Raw genomic sequence first — 19589 nt, forward strand, 5'->3', positions numbered from 1 at the left:
TGTCTGCATGGGTTTTCTTTGGGTACTCTGGTTTCCTCCCACAGTCTAAAAGATGGCAGGTTAGGTGCATCGGCTATGCTAAATTCTCCCTCAGTGTACCGAAATAGGTGCAGAAGTTTGGCAACCAGGAAATTTTCATAGTAACTTCATTGCAGTGTTAATGTAAACCTACTTGTAACAATAATAAACTCCTCACACCAGGCCATGTCCTTTGTTCTTAAAAATTGCTACTTTTTGTTGCAGTTTCTACATTCTCCCTCCTTTCAGTTCTGAAGAAGAGTCTACAGGTTTGAAATGTTATCTGTTTCTCTCCTGATAGATGCTGGCAAACCTGCTGAGTTTTTCCAGTGTCCTGTTCCAGATTCCAGCATCTGCAGTATCTTGCTTATTTCAAGGAAAAAACTGTGTCTGTCTTCTATGAAAGGTCACAGACCTGAAATGTTAACTATTACTCTCCACAGATGCTGCAAAATCCAAATGCCATCTTTTCAATCTTCCCAATATTTAACTCCAGGAAATTTCTGCATGTTTTCAGGCAGCATGGTTAGCACTACTGCCTCATAGCACCAGGGATTCTAGCTTCAGGTCACTATCTGTGTGGAATTTGCACATTCTCCACGCCTGCATGATTTTCCTCCGGGTGGTCCGGTTTCCTCCCACAGTCCAAAAGACATGTGCGTTAGAATGATTGGCCATGCAAAGTTGACCCTAGTGTCAGGGGATTGGCATGTGGGGTTACGGGAATAGGGCCTGGGTGGGATTGTGGTCGGTGCAGACTTGATGGGGCAAACAGCCTCCTTCTGCACTGTAGGGATTCTATGTTCCCTAATGGACAAGCAATGTGAAAATCAGGGGCAATGGAGGTATCAAGAGAGATGGTAATATAAATTGTTTATGATAACATTTCTGTCACAGTAGTTTATTCATAGGTAAAAAAACTGCTGACACTGAAATAAAAGCTGCAGCTGCAGAAACACAGCAGATCTGTCACCATCTACGAAGAGATCCTGAGAGAGCTGCTGTGTACTTTCAGCAATAGTTGGGTAGGTTGATAGCAAACCAAAAATGTACAAAACTCAGGATTTAGAATGATAATAGTGTAGTTACAGTCTATTTATATTCAGGGTTATTCTAAGCATGGCACTAAGACCAGCAACATTGCATAGTTTCAAAGATAAATGTTTGCATCAATAATTTTATTGGTGACCCTCAAAATAATTTACATAATTTTCAACATCATAAGGGGAAATCTTTAGTCCAGTTGGCATTAAAATATTCATAGAAAACTTGCAGCATTGTCACCTCCAAGCCCTTGATTCAATCCTGCTAATATATAGAGAGGATAAAGGTGGCACCTTTCTGGCAATCATCAACAACAGGAATTAGTGCTAGGAGAGGGGGCAGAGGCGTTTTGGGGTGGGGGGGGGGTGGTAAATCATTTCCAGTGAGGATTGATTCACAGCATATAAAATCACAGCCAAAATCTACAGTCGCACTCTGAGGAACATCCCTTCCTAACCGCATTTCGTCTGTACTTACATCACATGGGCTGCAGTGGTTCAAGAAAGCAACTCATCGCCATCTTCTTAAGGGCAATTAGCAATAAATGTTGGCCTAGTCAGAGATGCACACATCTGGGTGAACTGATTAAAAAAGCAGTTAAAAATGATTATTTATTTGTTATCAGATAGCCCTGCCACTGCTACTGAGCAAACCACAACTGGTTTGGAAGTAGTTTATGTAGTTATGGGATGTAAAGGAAAAATATTCATGACTCTACTCATTGCCGACTGAAACGTTCCAAAATAATTTAAAGTGTCTTTTGGAATGCCTCGAAGTCCAACAATGTGCCTTTTGCTATCTCCACACAGAATACATGATCAGGTGTTGCAACCAGTTTATCCAGTGAGATGTAGTTAGGTTGAGTTGGGTCATACTGGGCTCGTCCCAAGTGTTCAAGAAACAGATGTCTGTCTTTAATTCTCAAAAACTTTGCATTAAAAACCTAGGGCAAAAACAAAATTATTTATTAGGTGCAACAAGGTAATTCTCAATATACAGAATTATGAGAGTGTTTTTAGATAACTCAAATGCTCATTCCTTTATAATGAACAAAGTTAAAAAGTTAATGCCCATGAGCAATATTTATGCCTTTAGTTGAACAGTCCTTAATGTGACAAGAAAAGCTCTCTGTATTACATTTAGTACATAAAATATTGGCCAGGATTCTCCCAAAAAAATTCTAAATGCCGAATGTGTAAAAACAGGAATAACTCCCGCTGGTTTTTTTTTTTGAGTGGGAGTTTCAAACTGAACCTCTCACTGAGACAGTCCATAATATAGAGAAATTTGCACTGAAAATTTGGGCGTGGGACCTATTACTGCAGGAGAGGCTGGCAGCATAGTGCTGAGCAAGCCACTGCATGTGTGCCGATCTGTCACAGCGGAGATTGGTACAGGCGCAGTAGCCCCACATTGCTGGTCTCCCAATCTCTGACCACCCCATCCCCACTTTCCCCTGATCTCCAGGATGCTGGTAGGATGGAACATTTAAGTTATGAAGAGCGGTTGGATAAGCTTGTGTTGTTTTCATTGGAGCAGAGAAAATTGAAGGATGACCTGATTGAGGTGTACAAGATGATGAGTGACATGGACAGAATGGATAAGGAGCAGCTATTCCCCTTAGTTGAAGGGCCAGTCACAAGGGGAAATAGGTTCAAGGTGAGGACATGAGGTTTAGGGTGGATATGAGGAAAACCTTTTTTTTAACCCAGAGGGTGGTGATGATCTGGAATGCACTGCCTGGGAGAATAGTAGAGGCGGGTTTCTTCACATCCTTTAAAAAATACCTGGATGAGCACTTGGCACATTATAATATTCAAGGCTATGGATCCTAGTGCTGGCAGATGGAATTAGGTGGGAGTTCAGATGTTTCTCATGTGTCACTGGATCAAAGGGCCTCTTCTGCACTATATGATTCTAATACAATGAAAACATTTTGTGATAATGCAGTTTTAATTTTAAAATAATTCCTCATTGTAGGAGAAAGAGCCAATATTGACAAGCCAATAAAAAAATTGCTAAAGATCACGCATTAATTGGAATATTGTTAAGATTAGGATATGGTACATTTTATATCAAAAGATGAAATAAGCAGCTATATTTACCTGTGGAAATTTTGTCATCAGGTGGTGAGGGATACCCATAGTATTGTGCAAGTAATCAAATAACCTGGTCACTTTTTTCTTACTAGCCGTGAGGAGTTTGGGGACGCTAGTTACCATGTGTTGGATTTCATTATCACGGAATCCCAGCTCAATCCGGCAAACCTGAGAGAAAAAAAAAAGTTGCCTGAGGGATAGCTTTGCAATGATAAACTTGGCATAACTAGATGGAAACCCAGCCACTGTTTAAGTTTATTTATTAGTGTCACAAGTAGGCTTACATTAACACTGCAATGAAGTTACTGTGAAAATCCCCTAGTTACCACAGTCTGGAGCCTGTTTGGATACAAGCAAGGAAGAATTTAGCATGGCCAATGCACCTAACCAGCATGTCTCTCAGACTGTGGGAGGAAACCCGAGCACCCAGAGGAAACACACACAGACATGCAGGGGGAAATATGCAGACTCAGCACAGACATTCTTGCATGGCATAACTGTTACTTGCCAACCGTCAGATTAACCACTGGTTTTGCCACTGGTTGTTCCATTATTGGAGGAATTGTGAATGGAATGCCGACACTGTAATTTAGTTGGTGTACAGTGTCATCTGAACTTCTGGCAGAAGACATTAGTGAAGCAGGTTGCGATAAGGATTTTGCCCTGAAAAACACTGGCAGCAGTGCCCTGGGATCGGCGCTTCAAAAGCATGAACATTTTGTAAATCTTATTCCAGCCACACTCTGTTAAAGACTAGCTTGATGTCGATGATGGATACTCTTACATGGACTAATTATGATCCACATGTAGTATAGATTACTGTATGATAGCATTGAAAGGATCTTTCCTTGTTATATTGCATTTTGGTAACACTATGTACCAGATACACTGCAGTCTCTCTACAAGCTTGCAACCTCTACCACTGAGAAAGAAATACAGCTCTTGAATCCATAGGGGCAGCACAGTGGCACAATGGCTAGCACTGCTGCTTCAGTGCCAGAGACCCAGGTTCAATTCCGGCCTCGGTTCACTGTCGGCATGGAGTTTCCTCCCTGTGTCTGCATGGGTTTCCTCCCACAGTCCAAAGATGTGCGCGTTAAGTTGATTGGCCATGCTAAATTAAACTTAGTGTCAGGAGATTAGCAGGGTAAACATGAAGGGTTACAGAAATAGGGCCTGGGTGGGAATCTGGTCAGTGCAGACTTGATGGGCCAAATGGCCTCCTTCTGCACTGTAGAGATTCTACGATTCTGTGATACTTGATGTGGTCAGCAGCAAAGTGGTCCTGGCAGAACCCAAACAGAGCACTGTTATTGATGAGGTGTTACCTGATTATTTTCCCATCAGGAGATGGCTGAATGGGATAGGAGAGTACAGTGGCAGCAGTTCTGAATGAATCTGAGTTCATTTCATTTAGGAATGTAAAAGCTGGGAGAAGCAGCCAGTGACCAAAAACCCCCAGCAAATACAACCATTGCCAAGTGGCAGGTTGGCTCTTGAAGTCTCTTAATTCCTGGGTGCGGGATTACACTGCATTAAATGCCTCATCTAATTAAAATGATATAAAACACATAACCAAGACCATGGAACCAAACAACTTCAGAGTCCACAGGCAAGAGTAAAAACTCTGACCACTATACTTAATACATTTCAGGAGCATATAGATTGGGAGATGACAACGGGAGCTGCAGCTACAAGGCACAGTTTTGCAGGGAGAATACAAAGAATTGACCATTATTGGGCTGGGGAATAGATAGTTGGATAGTGAGGAGGAGAGTAGAAGCGATAAAGAGTACATGCATCAGAGAGTTTAACATTTGAAAATATTGAGGCGCTAAGCAACAGGTTATAAAGAAAAAGCAGGGTGGCCCAACAAAGCACAGTACCTAAATTATAGGAAAAAATATTCTATATTAAAAAAACACTAAGGGGTTGAAGAAAAACACTAATATTTACCTTCTACAAGGTTAAGGAAAAGCATGACAACAGGGCAGGGAACGGATGGTTTATCTATTCACACTATTTCAATTGGCTGTGGCATCCAGGTCTGTTAGACGTTGCTTTAAATTTAGAGCCCGGCCCTTCAGTAGTAAAGGTAGGAAACACTTCGACACACAAAGGGGTCTAGAAATTTGGAATTCTCCTGCAACATCAGTCAATGCTGAGACAATTGCTGCTTTTTTAGGCCTGAGACTTGTAGGTCAAAGATCAGTCACGATTCCAGTGAACAGCAGTACAAGTTTGGGGTGGGGGCAGGGTGAAATGGCTAAGTGACTTGCTCAAAGGATCACACGTTTATTTGGGACTTTTACTTGATGTCACACAAATACCTCTTTGGGAAAAACATCGCCGTTTCACTTACTTTGAGATTTTCTTTGACTGGCTCCAAGCTGCCAGTCAACAATCTGGGAAGTCGGGTGACCAGATCACGAGTCTAGCAGAAAATGAAAGACTAAAGTTACAAACAGAGAAAGTAGCTGCAAATAAGACAGTCTCTGAAAACAAGATTGTAACATTTGAGGTAAATCCCCATCATCAGAACCCAATCCGGTGAAAGGTTAACATCGAATAGAAACCTATAATTTTTTTTAAATCTGGTAGATAAAGCTCTGCTGTACATTTCCAGCAGTTTTCTTTCATTTAGAATTAATGGCAAATGAGATCACTTGTGTCTTGCTGTAGGTCATCCCTAATTTGGTCAAAATCAGTTCACTAGAAATCACTCGAACGTAACACCCGCTGAATGTTTCCAGCAGTTTCCGTTTTTACTCCAGTGTTTTCTATAATAGCTCAACAGAAAATCTGCTGAAGTCTGAACTAATACTGAATTCAACATCAATGCAAAAGCCCATCCCTAATTGCCCTTGAATTGAGTGGCTTGCTAGGCCATTTCAGAGGGCATTTAAGATTCAACCATGTCACCACGGATCTAGAGTCACATGTGGGCCAGATGAGTGAGGATGGGTTTTTAATGATAATCAACAATAGTTTCCTCGTTAGACTTTTATGGAATTCAGATTTCACCATCTACCATGGTGAGATTTGAACCCTGGTCCTCTGGATTGGATGACAATACCCCTACACAACCACCTCCCCTAATATTTGTGCCTGAAGACTGGTGATGGCAGAGGATGTTATGGAGAGCCTGGTAACCTTTTTAGCCAGATGCATTTCACTAGGAGAGGAAGAAATCTCAGCATTTATTACTTAATTATTTAGTCACTAGTAATGCTTACATGAGCACAGAAATGAAGTTACTGTGAAATTCCCCTAGTCACCATAGTCCGATGCCTGTTTGAGTCAATGCACCTAACCAGCACGTCTTTCAGAACGTGGGAAAAAAAAAGGAGCATCCGGAGGAAATCCATGCAGACATGGAGAGAATGTGCAAACTCCACACAAACAGTGACCCACACCTGGAATCAAACCCGGGTCCCTGGTGCTGTGAAGTAGCAGTGCTAACCACTGTGTTACCGTGCCGCCCAAATGCAGGTGATTTCAGGTAGCAGTTCAAAAAGTAAAGCGCGGATTTTTTTGCAGATTAATAAACATGAAGGATATTTAACAGAATTTCAGCAGGAATCTGTAAAAACGTATCAGGAACCAGTGTAAAAGGGAATTCGGTCCGTCTGCAAATCAATTTCTCAAGCATAAATAGAAGCAGCATAGTTTGGCCCTCGTACAATTCCAGCCATTCACATCACAGGGGTAGCATGGTGGTATAGTGGCTAGCACTGCTGCCTCACAGCGCTAGAGACCCAGGTTCAATTCCCAGCTTGGGTCATCGCCTGTGCGGAGTCTGCACGTTCTCCCCGTGTCTGCGTCGGTTTCCTCTGGGTGCTCTGGTTTCCCCCCACAGTCCAAGACATGCTGGTTAGATGCATTGGCCATGCTAAATTCTCCCACATTATATCCAAACAGGCGCTGGAGTGTGGCGACTAGATTTTCACAGTAACTTCACTATTGTGTTAACATTAATAAATACACTTTTAAAAAAGGAAATTGCTATTTCAAAGAACAACATACACTTTTCTTGTATATAGCTTACTTGTTACAGCTGTAGTTAGATTCAATTTATACCACTCACATTGGAGTAGAAAGTTGACTGTTCAAGGTATATTCCAGAACTGAAACATATGTCTAAACAGGTAGCCCAGTGCAGTACTAAGAAAGCTTCACCATTCATTGAGGTGTTAAACCAAGGACAGTTCATTTCACTCAATGATTTAGATGGGTTTTAAAGATTCCATGATGTAAATTGTGAATTGTGGGGAAATCTTTTTACCAGCCTGGTCACTCTCCCCATTCCACCAAAACTACATTAATTAATCATCCATCACACTGTTTGTTGCCGTATCTTTGTGCAGCACAAAAGTGGCTGCACTTCAAAGCAATTCATAAACTACTTTGAAACATGGTAAGGTGCCAAGTAGAAGGTTTTCTTTCTTTTAAATGCCAAAGTAATTAAGCACCACATTAAAATTAGACTCCCCATTAATTGGCCACTCCAATTAACAGTCTCACGCCATGCTTAACATTGATGACTAGTGGTAATGATCAAAGACATCATAAGTGGCATGGAGGTTGAATTATTCTGGGTTCACGGCTGGCATACAAAGACCGTAGTTATAGAAGTTCTTCTCATCCCATAATGTCAAGTCTCACCACATGCAGCTGCACTTCCCTTATGAGAACTCCACATTCACAGCATTGAATTCAATCACAGCATTACCTTTTGCACATTTAGCCCCAGTTCTTTCTGATAGAACCCCAGCCTATTGTCCAGTCTTTCCACACTGAAGTTTAACAAATATGGGGCTCTTGACACCATCCTTGCAATGGCTTCTTTGCTGAATTTCTTAGATTGCAGGTACTGTACTCTAAAATAAAATGAAAAACCGTGTGTATTGAATTAAAAGACGTAAAACTGATACTTCACCAAATATTTAAGAACATAAGAACATAATAAATAGGAGCAGGAGTAGGCCATCTAGCCCTTCGAGCCTACCCCGCCATTCAATAAGATCATGGCTAATCTGTCGCTGCTCAGTTCCACTTTCCCGCTTTCTCCCCATAACCCTTAATCCCCTCTTTGGATTGTATAAACGTTCATAAGATATTAGGGAACATACTATGTATCAAATTGGTTAGTACAGTGACTAATGAATAAGGTTAAACAATATGGAGTTGGGACAATTAACAGAATTGATTGCTGGCTGAATTCAATTCATAAAACATGGAATAAGAGAAAGGGGTAGTTACTCAAAGTAGCAAAGAAGGACAAAATGGTGGGCCAAGACCACTACTGTTCCTAAATTACATTAAAAGAATTACTTTGGAATCAAAAACCCGATTCCTAAACTTTGAGATGAAAAATTGGGGTGGGGGAAACATGGGAATGATGACAGTCAAAATAGTCAACACAGAGGAGGGCAATGAATCTGTATCCGGCTTTGGTTAGATTGCACTTATGAATACTGTGTGCATTTCTAATCACCATATTACAAAAAGGGTACAGAGACACTGAAGAGGTGCAGCAAGGATTTACGAGGGTGACACCAGAAATTAGCGAGTATATAAATCGGAAAAGGATTAACTGGCTGGGTCTCTTTCCTCTTGAAAAAAATGGTGGCTTATGATTAAAAGATTATGAAAGGTTTTGATAAGAATGAATACAGAGCCTTGTGGGGAAGCGCATAACTCAAGACCATAAATAAAAGATAATCACCAAGAAGCAAAAGTTTAGATAGATTTTAGGGAAGTTATACAAGCATTTAAAAGGAAAAGAGAAATCGGGCTAAGATGATAGATTTAGATGAAGAGGAGGAGGATCAAGTGGAGCAAAAACATCGACATGGACTGGGTGAGCCCAATAGCCTGTTTCTGAGCTCTATATTCCATATAATCCAATGTAAACATTGTTCTAACATTGCCCTTCGCAAAGAAATAGGTTTCTAATTAACTTGGTCTCAACATTTTTATAGTTTTTAAAATGATGTTACTTTAATTGATAGTTAACTAGACTTTTGTAACATCTGGAGGTAATTCAAGATTTTTGTATCAATTTAATACTAATACTATTATTGTTACTATCATGACAATTACCATCAGCTTGAATTTATATTGTTCCTTTAATATAGAAAAATGACAAAACATTCAAGCAAAAACAGACATCAAACCCAACAATTCACTCCTTTGACATCACTTTCAAAACCCAAGATCTTTGCCACCTACGACAAGGGCACCAGAAACATGGGAACATCACTATATGCAAGTTCCCTCCAAGCCATTCACCATCTGGATTTGGAACTATATCACCATTCTTTCACTGTCACTGGGTCAAAACCCTGAAAATCTATCCCCAACAACACTGTGGGTGTACCTATAATGGTTCAGAAGGCGGCTCACCACCACCTTCTCAAGGGCAATTATGGTTGGCCAATAAAAATGCTGGCCTAGCTAGAGATGCCTATATCTAAAGAACAGTAAAGCACAGGAACAGGCCCATTAGTCCACCAAGCCTGTGCCGACATGTTTTGCTTCTACGTGGTCCGTATCCCTCTTTTCCCTGCCTATTCATGTATTTGTTAAGATGCCTCTTAAACTTTGTTATTGTATCTGCTTCCATCACCTCTTCTGGCATTGCATCCAGTGAAAGAATAATTTTAAAAGAGAGATATTAGGAAGACAAAAACCTTGCTCAAGCACATTAGGTGTAAAGGGCCGAAAGGTTCAAGGAGGAAATTCCTGATGGCTAAAGACAAAGTAGACAATGGATAGTGTTGTCAGATGGAATGCTTAGGAATCTGGATTCAGAGGAATGGGGAGTTTGATGGAGTTTACGATATTAGAGAAAGTTGCAGAGATAGGAAGGCATAAAACAATAGAGAAATTTAAACAAACGATAATTTTAAATTTGAGGCATTGGTGATTGGGACCCAAAGAAGTCACTGAAATCCAGGATGACAGCTGATCAAGATCTGGTATAGGAAAATATACTAAATTTTCCTTGTGCCAAAGTTTACAATGTAAAAAGTAACTGGAACATGAGGTCATTGGAGTAGATCAGTCTGCAGATAACAAAGGGGTGGATAAAGGTCTAAGCAGCAGGAACGCTCATAGTACTGCAGAACTTAGAGAGGAAGTGCCCCAGATCTTTGATTTGATTTATTAGCGTTGCAAGGATTAGTATACAGTGAAGAGTATTGTTACTATGCAATAGAGAAGAAAAGGAGAGGGTGCAGAATGTAGTGTTACAGTCAAAGCTAGAGTGTAGAGAAAGATCAACTTAATATAAAGGTAGATCCATTCAAAAGATGACATATATCGTAGGTTTTTAAAAAGGGTAACTGCAGAAATAATGAATCCATTAGTTTTGACTTTTCAGCATTTCTTAGATCATGTAACATTTCCCAAGAATTGGAAAGTAGCAAACATAACCCCAGTATTTAAGAATTAACAGAAAATGAGATACTATAGGCTTGTTAGCCGAACATCAATAACAGGAAAAAACGCTAGATTCTATGATTAGGGAGGTGGTGACTGGGAATTTAGAAAATCATACCATTAAGCAGACATGAAAGAGACATAGTATCTAACAAATCTGTTAGAGTTCACTGAGGCTATAACTAGTAAATGGATGAGTGGAGCCAGTGAATGCTGTACATTTGGATTTTCTAAAAGCATTGAGAAGTGGCTATTAGACAGGAGAGAGAGAGAGAGAGAGAGCAGGAACAAATTAGATATTTCAAGTTCACAGGTTGCAACTAGCAGAGTATCACAAGGGTCAGTACTTAGGCCTCAGCTATTCACAATATGTATTAATAATTTAGATGAAGGAACTGAATATAACCTTCAAGTTTGATGGTACAATGTTAGGTGGGAAACTAAGCAGTGAGGAGGATACAAAGAGGGTGCAGAGGATATGGAAATCCTGGGTGAATGGGTCACAATACGGCAGATGGAAAACAATGTGGCAAGTTTTCCACTTTGGCAGGAACAAAATAAAAAATAGATTTTTTTAAGAATGGTGGGAAATGTTTGCAGTTAGAGGGACCTGGATGTCCATGTTTGTTTGCTTATTTATTAGTCACAAGTAAGGCTTACATCAACATTGCAATGAAGTTACTGTGAAATTCCCTGGTGCCTTTTTGGGACAATGCATCTAACCGGCACATCTTTCAGACTGCGGGAGGAAACCGGAGCACCCAGAGGAAACCCATGCAGACACAGGAAGAACATGCAAACTCCATACAGACAGTAACCCAAACTGGGAATCAAACCCGGGTGGCTGGCGCTGAGAGGCAGCAGTGCTAACTACTGTGCCATCGTGCTGCCTATCACTTGTACACGAATTGCAGAAAATTTACTTGGATCCAAATTATTCAAAATTTTTATATTAGATGTGTTTAAAATTACAACCTCTCAGTCTATCCTTTTCAAGATAGAAATGACCCAATGTAGTTAATGTTGCCTTATATGCCTAAATAAAAACAAAATATTCTGGATGCTGCAGATCTGAAATAAGAGATAGTGTTTTGAAATGTATTTTCTCTCTCCACAGATGCTGCCAGAGCCGCTTTCCAGCACTTTCATCTTCTCATATGTCATTTCATAAAGTTCTGAGATTAATTGCTCAGCTCAGCTCTGTATTCCTGCTAATAACTGAATAGCCTTTTCAAAAGAGAAAAACCAAACTTTCACACAGTGCTGCAAGTGCAGTCTCATCAGGACCAAATCCAGTTTTAAAATTGTTTAAGATAAAACATTAACAAAGAGACAATCTGGTTGTGCCAGTTTTTTCACTGACCTGTCCATTAAAACGCCAAAGATCTTTCATTTGTCAGCCACCTCAAGTCTACTCCTATTTAGCATAAAGTCCAGGCTGAGATTTGGCAGAGGATCAACGCTACATTTAAAGTGCATTACACCTTTTCTGCCATTTCTCAATACACTCATTGGAATTCTGCTTCCGCTGTCACGATGGGATCGGAGTGGGCAAGGGCCAGATAGTGGAAAGGTCCGTTGACGGCGGGCGGTTATTTCTGGTCTCGAGTCGAGCAAGGCCGTAAAATCCCACCTACAGTTTGAGTTTGAATGTGTGAATACTGAAATTCATTATTTTTCAAGTTCCCCTGTTGGTATCCACTGCAAATTTGGACACAATTTATTTCCCCAAATCATCTGTAAAAATTATAAGTAACAGCTGTCCTAACATAGAAATTTGCGACACTCTGGCTACCAACAGGAATGATGTGGATATGCCGGCATTGGACTGGGGTAAACGCAGTAAAAAGTCTGACAACACCAGGTTTAAGTCCGACCGATTTATTTGATAGTAAACTCACTAGCTTTCGAGGGGTTTCCCTCTTCTTCAGGTGAATGGAGAGTTGATAGCCAAGTTCCGCACACATGAGGATGGTCTCAACAGGGTTCATGTCGCACTATCTGTAACCCCCGTGACTTGCCTGGATTTGCAAAACCTCACACTGTACTGTCTGGAGACAATACACATCTCTTTAACCTGTGATCGGTGCCCCTTCCACTCACATTGTCGGCCACTTTAGGACTTGAACAGCAGGTTAGGTGTAAAGATTCGCATTCTAATCAGTAATCTGTAAACTGTCTGTGCTTTATATGCTCTGTCTGAGGCCAGAACTCTCCATTCACCTGAAGAAGAGGGAAAGCCCTCGAAAGCTAGTGAGTTTACTATCAAATAAATCGGTTGGACTTAAACCTGGTGTTGTCAGAAGTTTTGCTGTGTTTACCAACAGGAAGCCTGTCTGCCTCTGCTACTTGTTGTCACCTACTTACCAATCATTCACAAGGTTGCAATTCAATTCTAATACATTTCCATCTATCCTATTGACTCGGATCTCATATAGTAGCCTATCTTGTGGGACAAAGGCAAATGTCTTGAAATCTAAATAGATGGTATTCACTGTCCCTCCCATCTATATTAGATCTGCCATCATCTCAAAGAAATCCAATAAATTCTTCAAACATGACCTTTCACCCCTAAAATTATGGTGAGAAGATTAGATCTTGAACCTTATATTATCCCTCATCACAATGGAAGTAAGCTTCACAGGACTTTTGTTTGATTTTATCTTTTGTCCCTTTTTGAAATAAAAGCACTCTCTCTTATTTCAGATCCACAGTATTTTGCATTTATTTTAGACATATGAGAGAAAATGAATGATGTTGGATCATTTCTTTCTTGAGAAGGATAGACTGAGAGATTATGATTTGAAATACATCTATTATAAAGGTTTTGAATAATTTGAATCCAAGTTCTGCAGTTTATGTAAATGGACACCCAGGTCTCTCTGACTGAAAACATTTCCCACCATTCTATAAAAATCTACTTTTTAAATTTTTCCGGCCACAGTGGAAAACTTCATACTTTGCCACATTGTACTCCATCTGCCAAGTTGTGGCCCCCCTCAGTCAGCATTTCCATATTCTCTGCATCCCCATTCTATCTTCCTCACTGTTTAGTTTCCCCCCTAACTATGTACCATCAAACTTGAATATGTTTTATTCAGTTCCTTTTTTGAAGATGGGAGTCACATTTCCTATTTTGCAACATGCTGGGATTTGGCTAAAATCCAGTGAACTCAAACAAATATCTCTAAGAATTTGGAGCATTGCGATCTGATTAGGGGTACGCAACATGGCTTTGTTAGAGGGAGGTCTTGCCTTACGAATCCGGTGGAATTCTTTGAGGAGGTGACAAAAACGGTTGACGATGGGAGAGCCGTTGATGTCATCTATATGGATTTCAGTAAGGCGTTTGACAAAGTCCCTCATGGTAGGCTGGTAGAAAAGGTTAAGGCGCATGGGATACGAGGTCAGGTAGCTAGGTGGATTGAGAACTGGCTGGGCAATAGGAGACAGAGGGTAGTTGTGGAGGGGACCTTTTCGGGCTGGAGGCCATTGACCAGTGGTGTGCCGCAGGGCTCAGTACTGGGACCTCTCCTCTTTGTAGTATACATAAATGACTTGGAAGAGAGCGTAGGTGGTGTGATCAGCAAGTTTGCGGATGACACCAAGATGGCAGGGTTGGCGGGTACTGAAGTGGAATGTCAGGTGATACAACAGGATATAGATAGGTTGGTGCATTGGGCAGATAGGTGGCAGATGGAATTTAATCCTGACAAATGCGAGGTGATGCATTTTGGAAGGAATAATGCAGAGAGGAGCTATGTGATAAAAGGTAGACCGATTAGGAGTATAGAAATACAGAGGGACCTGGGAGTGCAGGTTCACAAATCCATGAAGGTTGCGACACAAGTAGAGAAGGTTGTTAGGAAGGCTTATGGAATGCTAGCCTTTATAGGAAGGGGTATAGAGTATAAAAGCTGCCGACTAATGCTTCAGTCGTATAGAACGTTGGTTAGACCGCATTTGGAGTACTGCGTCCAGTTCTGGTCACCTTACTACCGGAAGGACGTGGAGGCTCTGGAGAGGGTTCAGAGGAGGTTTACCAGGATGTTGCCTGGCATGGAGGGGTTGGGTTACGAGGAAAGGTTGGAGAAACTGGGACTTTTCTCCTTGGAAAGACGGAGGTTGAGGGGGGACATGATAGAGGTATATAAGATACTGAAGGGAATAGATAGAGTCAATAGTGAGAGACTGCTCCCTAGACTGGGTACAAGTACGAGAGGTCATGATTTAAGGGTGAGGGGGGAGAGGTATAATTTGGATGTGAGAGGAAGGTTCTTTACGCAGAGAGTTGTGGGGGTATGGAACGCGCTACCGAGTAGGGTGGTGGAGGCAGGAACGTTGGACTCGTTTAAGCTTCAGTTAGACAGAAACATGAGTGAAACGAGGATGGAGGGTTATAGTAGGGGGTATTAAATAAGGTCAGAACCGCGGGAGACACCGGAAATGCAGACTTGTAAGTTAACGTTTTTGTCTTTTTATTCCGCAGGTGAAGGTCCACCTCGTTGTCAAACGAGGGGCATGCACACGGTGGGTCGTGCGTGGGCTGCTCTTGGAGGTTCCGGGAGTGGCCTAGTACTTCGTGTCGGTGTGTGTGCTTGATCCTGGACCGGTAGACGGGCGCCGCAACAGCTCGGTGACTAGCACTGCTGGCTGTGCAGATACATGGATTTGGGTCTGTGTCTGTGGGAGTTTGTGCATTCTCCCTGTGGTTGCGTGGGTTTCCTCCGGGCGCTCCGGTTTCCTCCCACACCCCAAAGATGTGCTCTTAGGCTGATTGGTTTACCAAATTGACACTATTTCTTCCCTGAATCTGGCTAAGTTAGGGGTTCCATTCGTAGACACGCAGGGAAGAATAGGTGTAGGGTGATGCGGCGGCGCGGGCTCATTGGGCCGAAGGGCCTGTTTCCCGTGCTGAGTTGTTCTTTGTTTAGATCAATGAAGCAACAGAACATATTGAGAGAATAGTTAAAGTGTATGCAACCTTGGGCTTCATCAATAGAGACACTGAGTAAAATAAGCAGATTAAGTTATACTCAACCTTTATTAAACTCTGGTTAGGCCAGAAGCAAAGTATTGGGTCCAGTTCTAATCATCAGACTTTAGGGAGGATACGAGAGCCCCAGGGAGGGTGCAGAGGAACTTACCAGAATGGTTCCAGGGGTGAGGGACTTTAGCTATAAGCTTAGGTTGGAGCAAAGAAGATTGAGAGGAGATTTGAAAAAGATGTAAAGATTACATCAGGTTTAGAAAAGATAGACAAAGAAAAGCTGTTGCCTTTAGCCAATAATACAATTAGATGACATAGTTTTAAGGTTTTTGGCCACGTGAGGAAATGTGAGGAAAAACTTTATGTCGCAAGTGGAATGATCTGGAACTCAATGCCTACGAGGGCAGTGGAAGCAGCGATAATCAATGATTTTGAAAGGAAAGTGGATGGTTACTCGAGGAAGTAATCTTGCAGGGCTACAGGAGATTGAGCAGGAGAATGGGATTGATTGGACAGCAGAGAGTAGGCATTGATTCAAAAGGCCAAACAGCCTTCTCGCCTGCCTCAATGACCCTATAACTGTCAGCTTTCTTTTAGAATTAGAATTCTACAGCACTGAAAGAGGCCATTTGGCCCATCGAGTCTGCACCGACTACAATCCCACTCAGGTCCTACCCCAGTATCCCTACATATTTACCCACTAACCTATGCCTTTCAGGACACTAAGGGCAATTTTAGAACAGCCAATCAACCTAACCCGCACATCTTTGGACTGTGGCAGGAAACCGAAGTACCTGGAAGAAACCCACACAGACACAAGGAGAATGTGCAAACTCCACACAGATAGTGACCCAAGCCAGGAATCGAACCCAGGTCCCTGGAGCTACGAAGCAGCAGTGCTAACCACTGTGCTACCGTGCCGCCCAACCACTGCACTACCGTGCCGCCCTATCTTAGGCACCACTTCGTCATTGTAATTTAGTAGGTCAATACTTCCTTTTCCCATTGTTTACTCTTGCCAGACTTGAAGAATATTTTAGTATTCTGCTTTATGTTTCCAGATTTGTTTCTCTCATGGTTTGAAATTTTCCCACCATTTTTGCAGTGAGATCTTCCAATTTCCCTTACAGCGAACCCCCACCACAGGGTGCATACCCTGTTGACAGTGGCGGGACCAGAAGATCCCACTGCTAGCCAATAGTGAGCCACCTCCACCACTGCGGAGCATGCCACAGAGCGTGCAGAAAATCCCACCCATTTCTCTTTGCAGATATTCATCAGTTTCTTGATATCCTTTATAGATCATCTGATCCTTTCCTTTACCTGATCTGTAGATTTTCCATGTCCTCAGACAAAATAAAGGGATTTTTAGTGAGAAATGCACCAAGCAGATGATCCTCCACACCTACATCTCTTAGAAACAGAAGTCGCTCTTTTATATCTCTGTCAAAATCCAACCGCAAGAGCATGTTGGCCACATTTGGTCGCCCTTCTAATTTGGTCAGATCTACGCCTGTAAGATATGATTAGAAGCAAAATGCATTAACAGTGTACAGCCTCAAATAAATAAATACAAGCACACATCCTAACATCCAGTTACCCAACTGACTCCCCAATAAGTCAACTCACTTCCAGATCCAACTACCACACCCTCCCCAGACAATCTGACTACCACCCCTGTTGAGACAACTATCAGTGCCAGCCCCACCCTCCCACCATTCACTGTCCTCTAGACTATATTTTTTGGTGTTTTGCGTCTCCTAGGAGTTGCTGATAGGTAGAACTATTTGGGTCATCATTCTTAACATTGTTGTATTCGAAAATCTCAGTAGACCAAATATCCTTTCCCGTCCTATAATTTTTGTATAGTTTGTAGACCACAGTGATTCAATTCTTGGATGACACAAAACTAAAAGAAAACTGTGAAGCTTGTGTAAATAAAGGTATATGTACATGTGAATAACAATCAGCTAGGATAGCCTGCTGCGTCAATGTCTAAAATACTAGAATTCTTTATAATTCTTTGAAAAGAATTGTTACATACCCAGCAACACCAACTTGGTTAGAGTCTCAGACTGGTCAACATAGTCACGCAGGGTAAAAGAGGTTGGAGGTAGTGGAGGACTGGCCTCAATCTGCAAAGCGTCTTCTTCAGATATTTCTTCAAACAGAGAAGGGGCCGGGACATCACCTAATGCTGGGATTTAAATAAAAGTATTAAATTAGCATAAAATTAACTTAAGTGTTAATTCTCTTTCTCTCTCCACATACATTAGATTCAATGGGATATACTGGCCATTTGGGCCAACCGCTCCATGCTTCATTTGAGTCTCCCTCCACTTTCCTCATCTAAATCTATCATCTATCATATCATTCATTCCCTTCTTCCTCATTTTCCCCTTTAATACATCTACACTATTCGCTTCAACCATTCCCTGTAGTAGCGAGTTCCACATTCTCACCATTCTTTGGATAAAAAAATTTCTACCGAATTCCCTATTGGTTTTCTTGGTGACTATCTTACATTGATGGCCTCTAGTCATGTTCTAACATACAAGAGGAAACATTCTCTCTATCCACTCTCTCAAAACCTTTTAGCAATTTTAAAGACTTCCAGGAGGTCACCTCTCAGGCTTCTTCAAGAGATGGGAGATCTTGCCTATAGATCCTTTCCTAATAATACACTCACATTTTTGGCTCATCCTTGTCAACCTGCTCTGCACTTTTAATGCCTCTCTCCCTCACTTTCTTCCTATAAGACACTTCCTGAAACCTACCACTTTGACCGGACGGCAGTGGTTAGCACTGCTGCCTCACAGTGCCAGGGACTGGGTTCGATTCCTGGCTTAGGTCAATGTCTATGTGGAGTCTGCACATTCTCCCCGTGTCTGTGTGGATTTCCTCCAGCTGCTCCGGTTTCCTCCCACAGTCTGAAAGACGTGCAGGTTAGGTGCATCGGCCATGTTAAATTCTCTCTTAGTGTACCCAAATAGGTGTCAGAGTGTGGGGACTAGGGGATTTTCACAGTAACTTCATTGCAGTGTTAGTGTAAGCTTACTTAATAAATAATAATAATAATAAACCTTTTTTTAAACTTTAAAAGCATTCGCTCATCTGATCTAATATTCTCTGATGTGTCTTGAAGTGATACTTTGTTTGTAATGTTCCTATGAAGCACCTTGGGGTGTTTCACTACTTTAAAAGGTAATATGTAAGTTGTTGTTGTAATATAGTCTTTTTATAACACGGTGACCAGAACTGCACGCAGCATTCCAAGTGTGGTCTAAGATTTGATACAGATTTAACAATAATTTCCCAATTTTTCAACTCTATTCCTCTAGAAATAAAGCCTATGGCATAACTTGTTTTTTCCTATGGCCCCTTGGTAACATGTGGCACAACCTTTGTCAACTGGTACTCCAAAATCCCTTTGTTCCTCTACCCCACCTAGACTTGCACCTTACAAGGAATAAGTGGCCTCTCTATTCTGTCTACCAAAACATACTACCTCTCATTTATCTATGTTGAGCTTAATTTGTTAACTATTTTCCGACTCTGTATCAATATTCTCCTGTAACTTGTTGCAGTCCTCCTCAGTATTAATTATCCCCTCCCAAATTTGGTGTCATGTGCAAATTGAGAAACATTTTTGATTCCTGCTATTTATTTCCAGCATTTTTAGTTTACATTTCAGATTTCCAGCACCCACACTACTTTTATGATTTGCTAACCTTCCCACCTTTTACCATCATTAGACTCTCTATTTGTGTTAAATATTGCAGAAGTCCTTCGCCTCAATTAGGTATTGACCACTGTTCAAAAGTAAGGCTTATAAGTAGAAATATAGAAAATAGGAAAAAGGGGCAAGTGATTTGGCTTTTAGAGTCTGCTCTGCTATTCCGTATGAACACGGCTGATCCTCTATCTCAACACCATACTCACAAGCTCTCCCCATACCCCTTGATGTTTTTAAGGGTATAGAAATCCATTTC

General features: G+C 41.4%; 1 protein-coding gene across 5 annotated transcripts in view; it reads right to left on the bottom strand.

The window, feature by feature from the left end:
• Window positions 1–1177: 1177 nt before the first annotated feature.
• mterf3 (mitochondrial transcription termination factor 3) overlaps window positions 1178–19589 on the bottom strand; it is a 29032-nt gene continuing 10620 nt past the window's right edge. For all 5 annotated transcript variants that reach the window (XM_080194452.1, XM_080194453.1, XM_080194450.1 and 2 more), the window contains exons 3-8: window positions 17642–17794; window positions 16921–17110; window positions 7894–8041; window positions 5524–5595; window positions 3168–3329; window positions 1178–2005 (exon numbers count right to left, since the gene is read on the bottom strand). In XM_080194452.1, the coding sequence (XP_080050578.1) occupies window positions 1811–2005; window positions 3168–3329; window positions 5524–5595; window positions 7894–8041; window positions 16921–17110; window positions 17642–17794 (920 nt within the window). In that variant the 3' untranslated portion in view covers window positions 1178–1810. The remainder of the gene's footprint in view (window positions 2006–3167; window positions 3330–5523; window positions 5596–7893; window positions 8042–16920; window positions 17111–17641; window positions 17795–19589) is intronic.

Source organism: Carcharhinus amblyrhynchos, chromosome 8, assembly GCF_965287045.1.
Source record: "Carcharhinus amblyrhynchos chromosome 8, sCarAmb.v2.hapA, whole genome shotgun sequence".
In the NCBI taxonomy this organism is placed as follows: domain Eukaryota; kingdom Metazoa; phylum Chordata; class Chondrichthyes; order Carcharhiniformes; family Carcharhinidae; genus Carcharhinus; species Carcharhinus amblyrhynchos.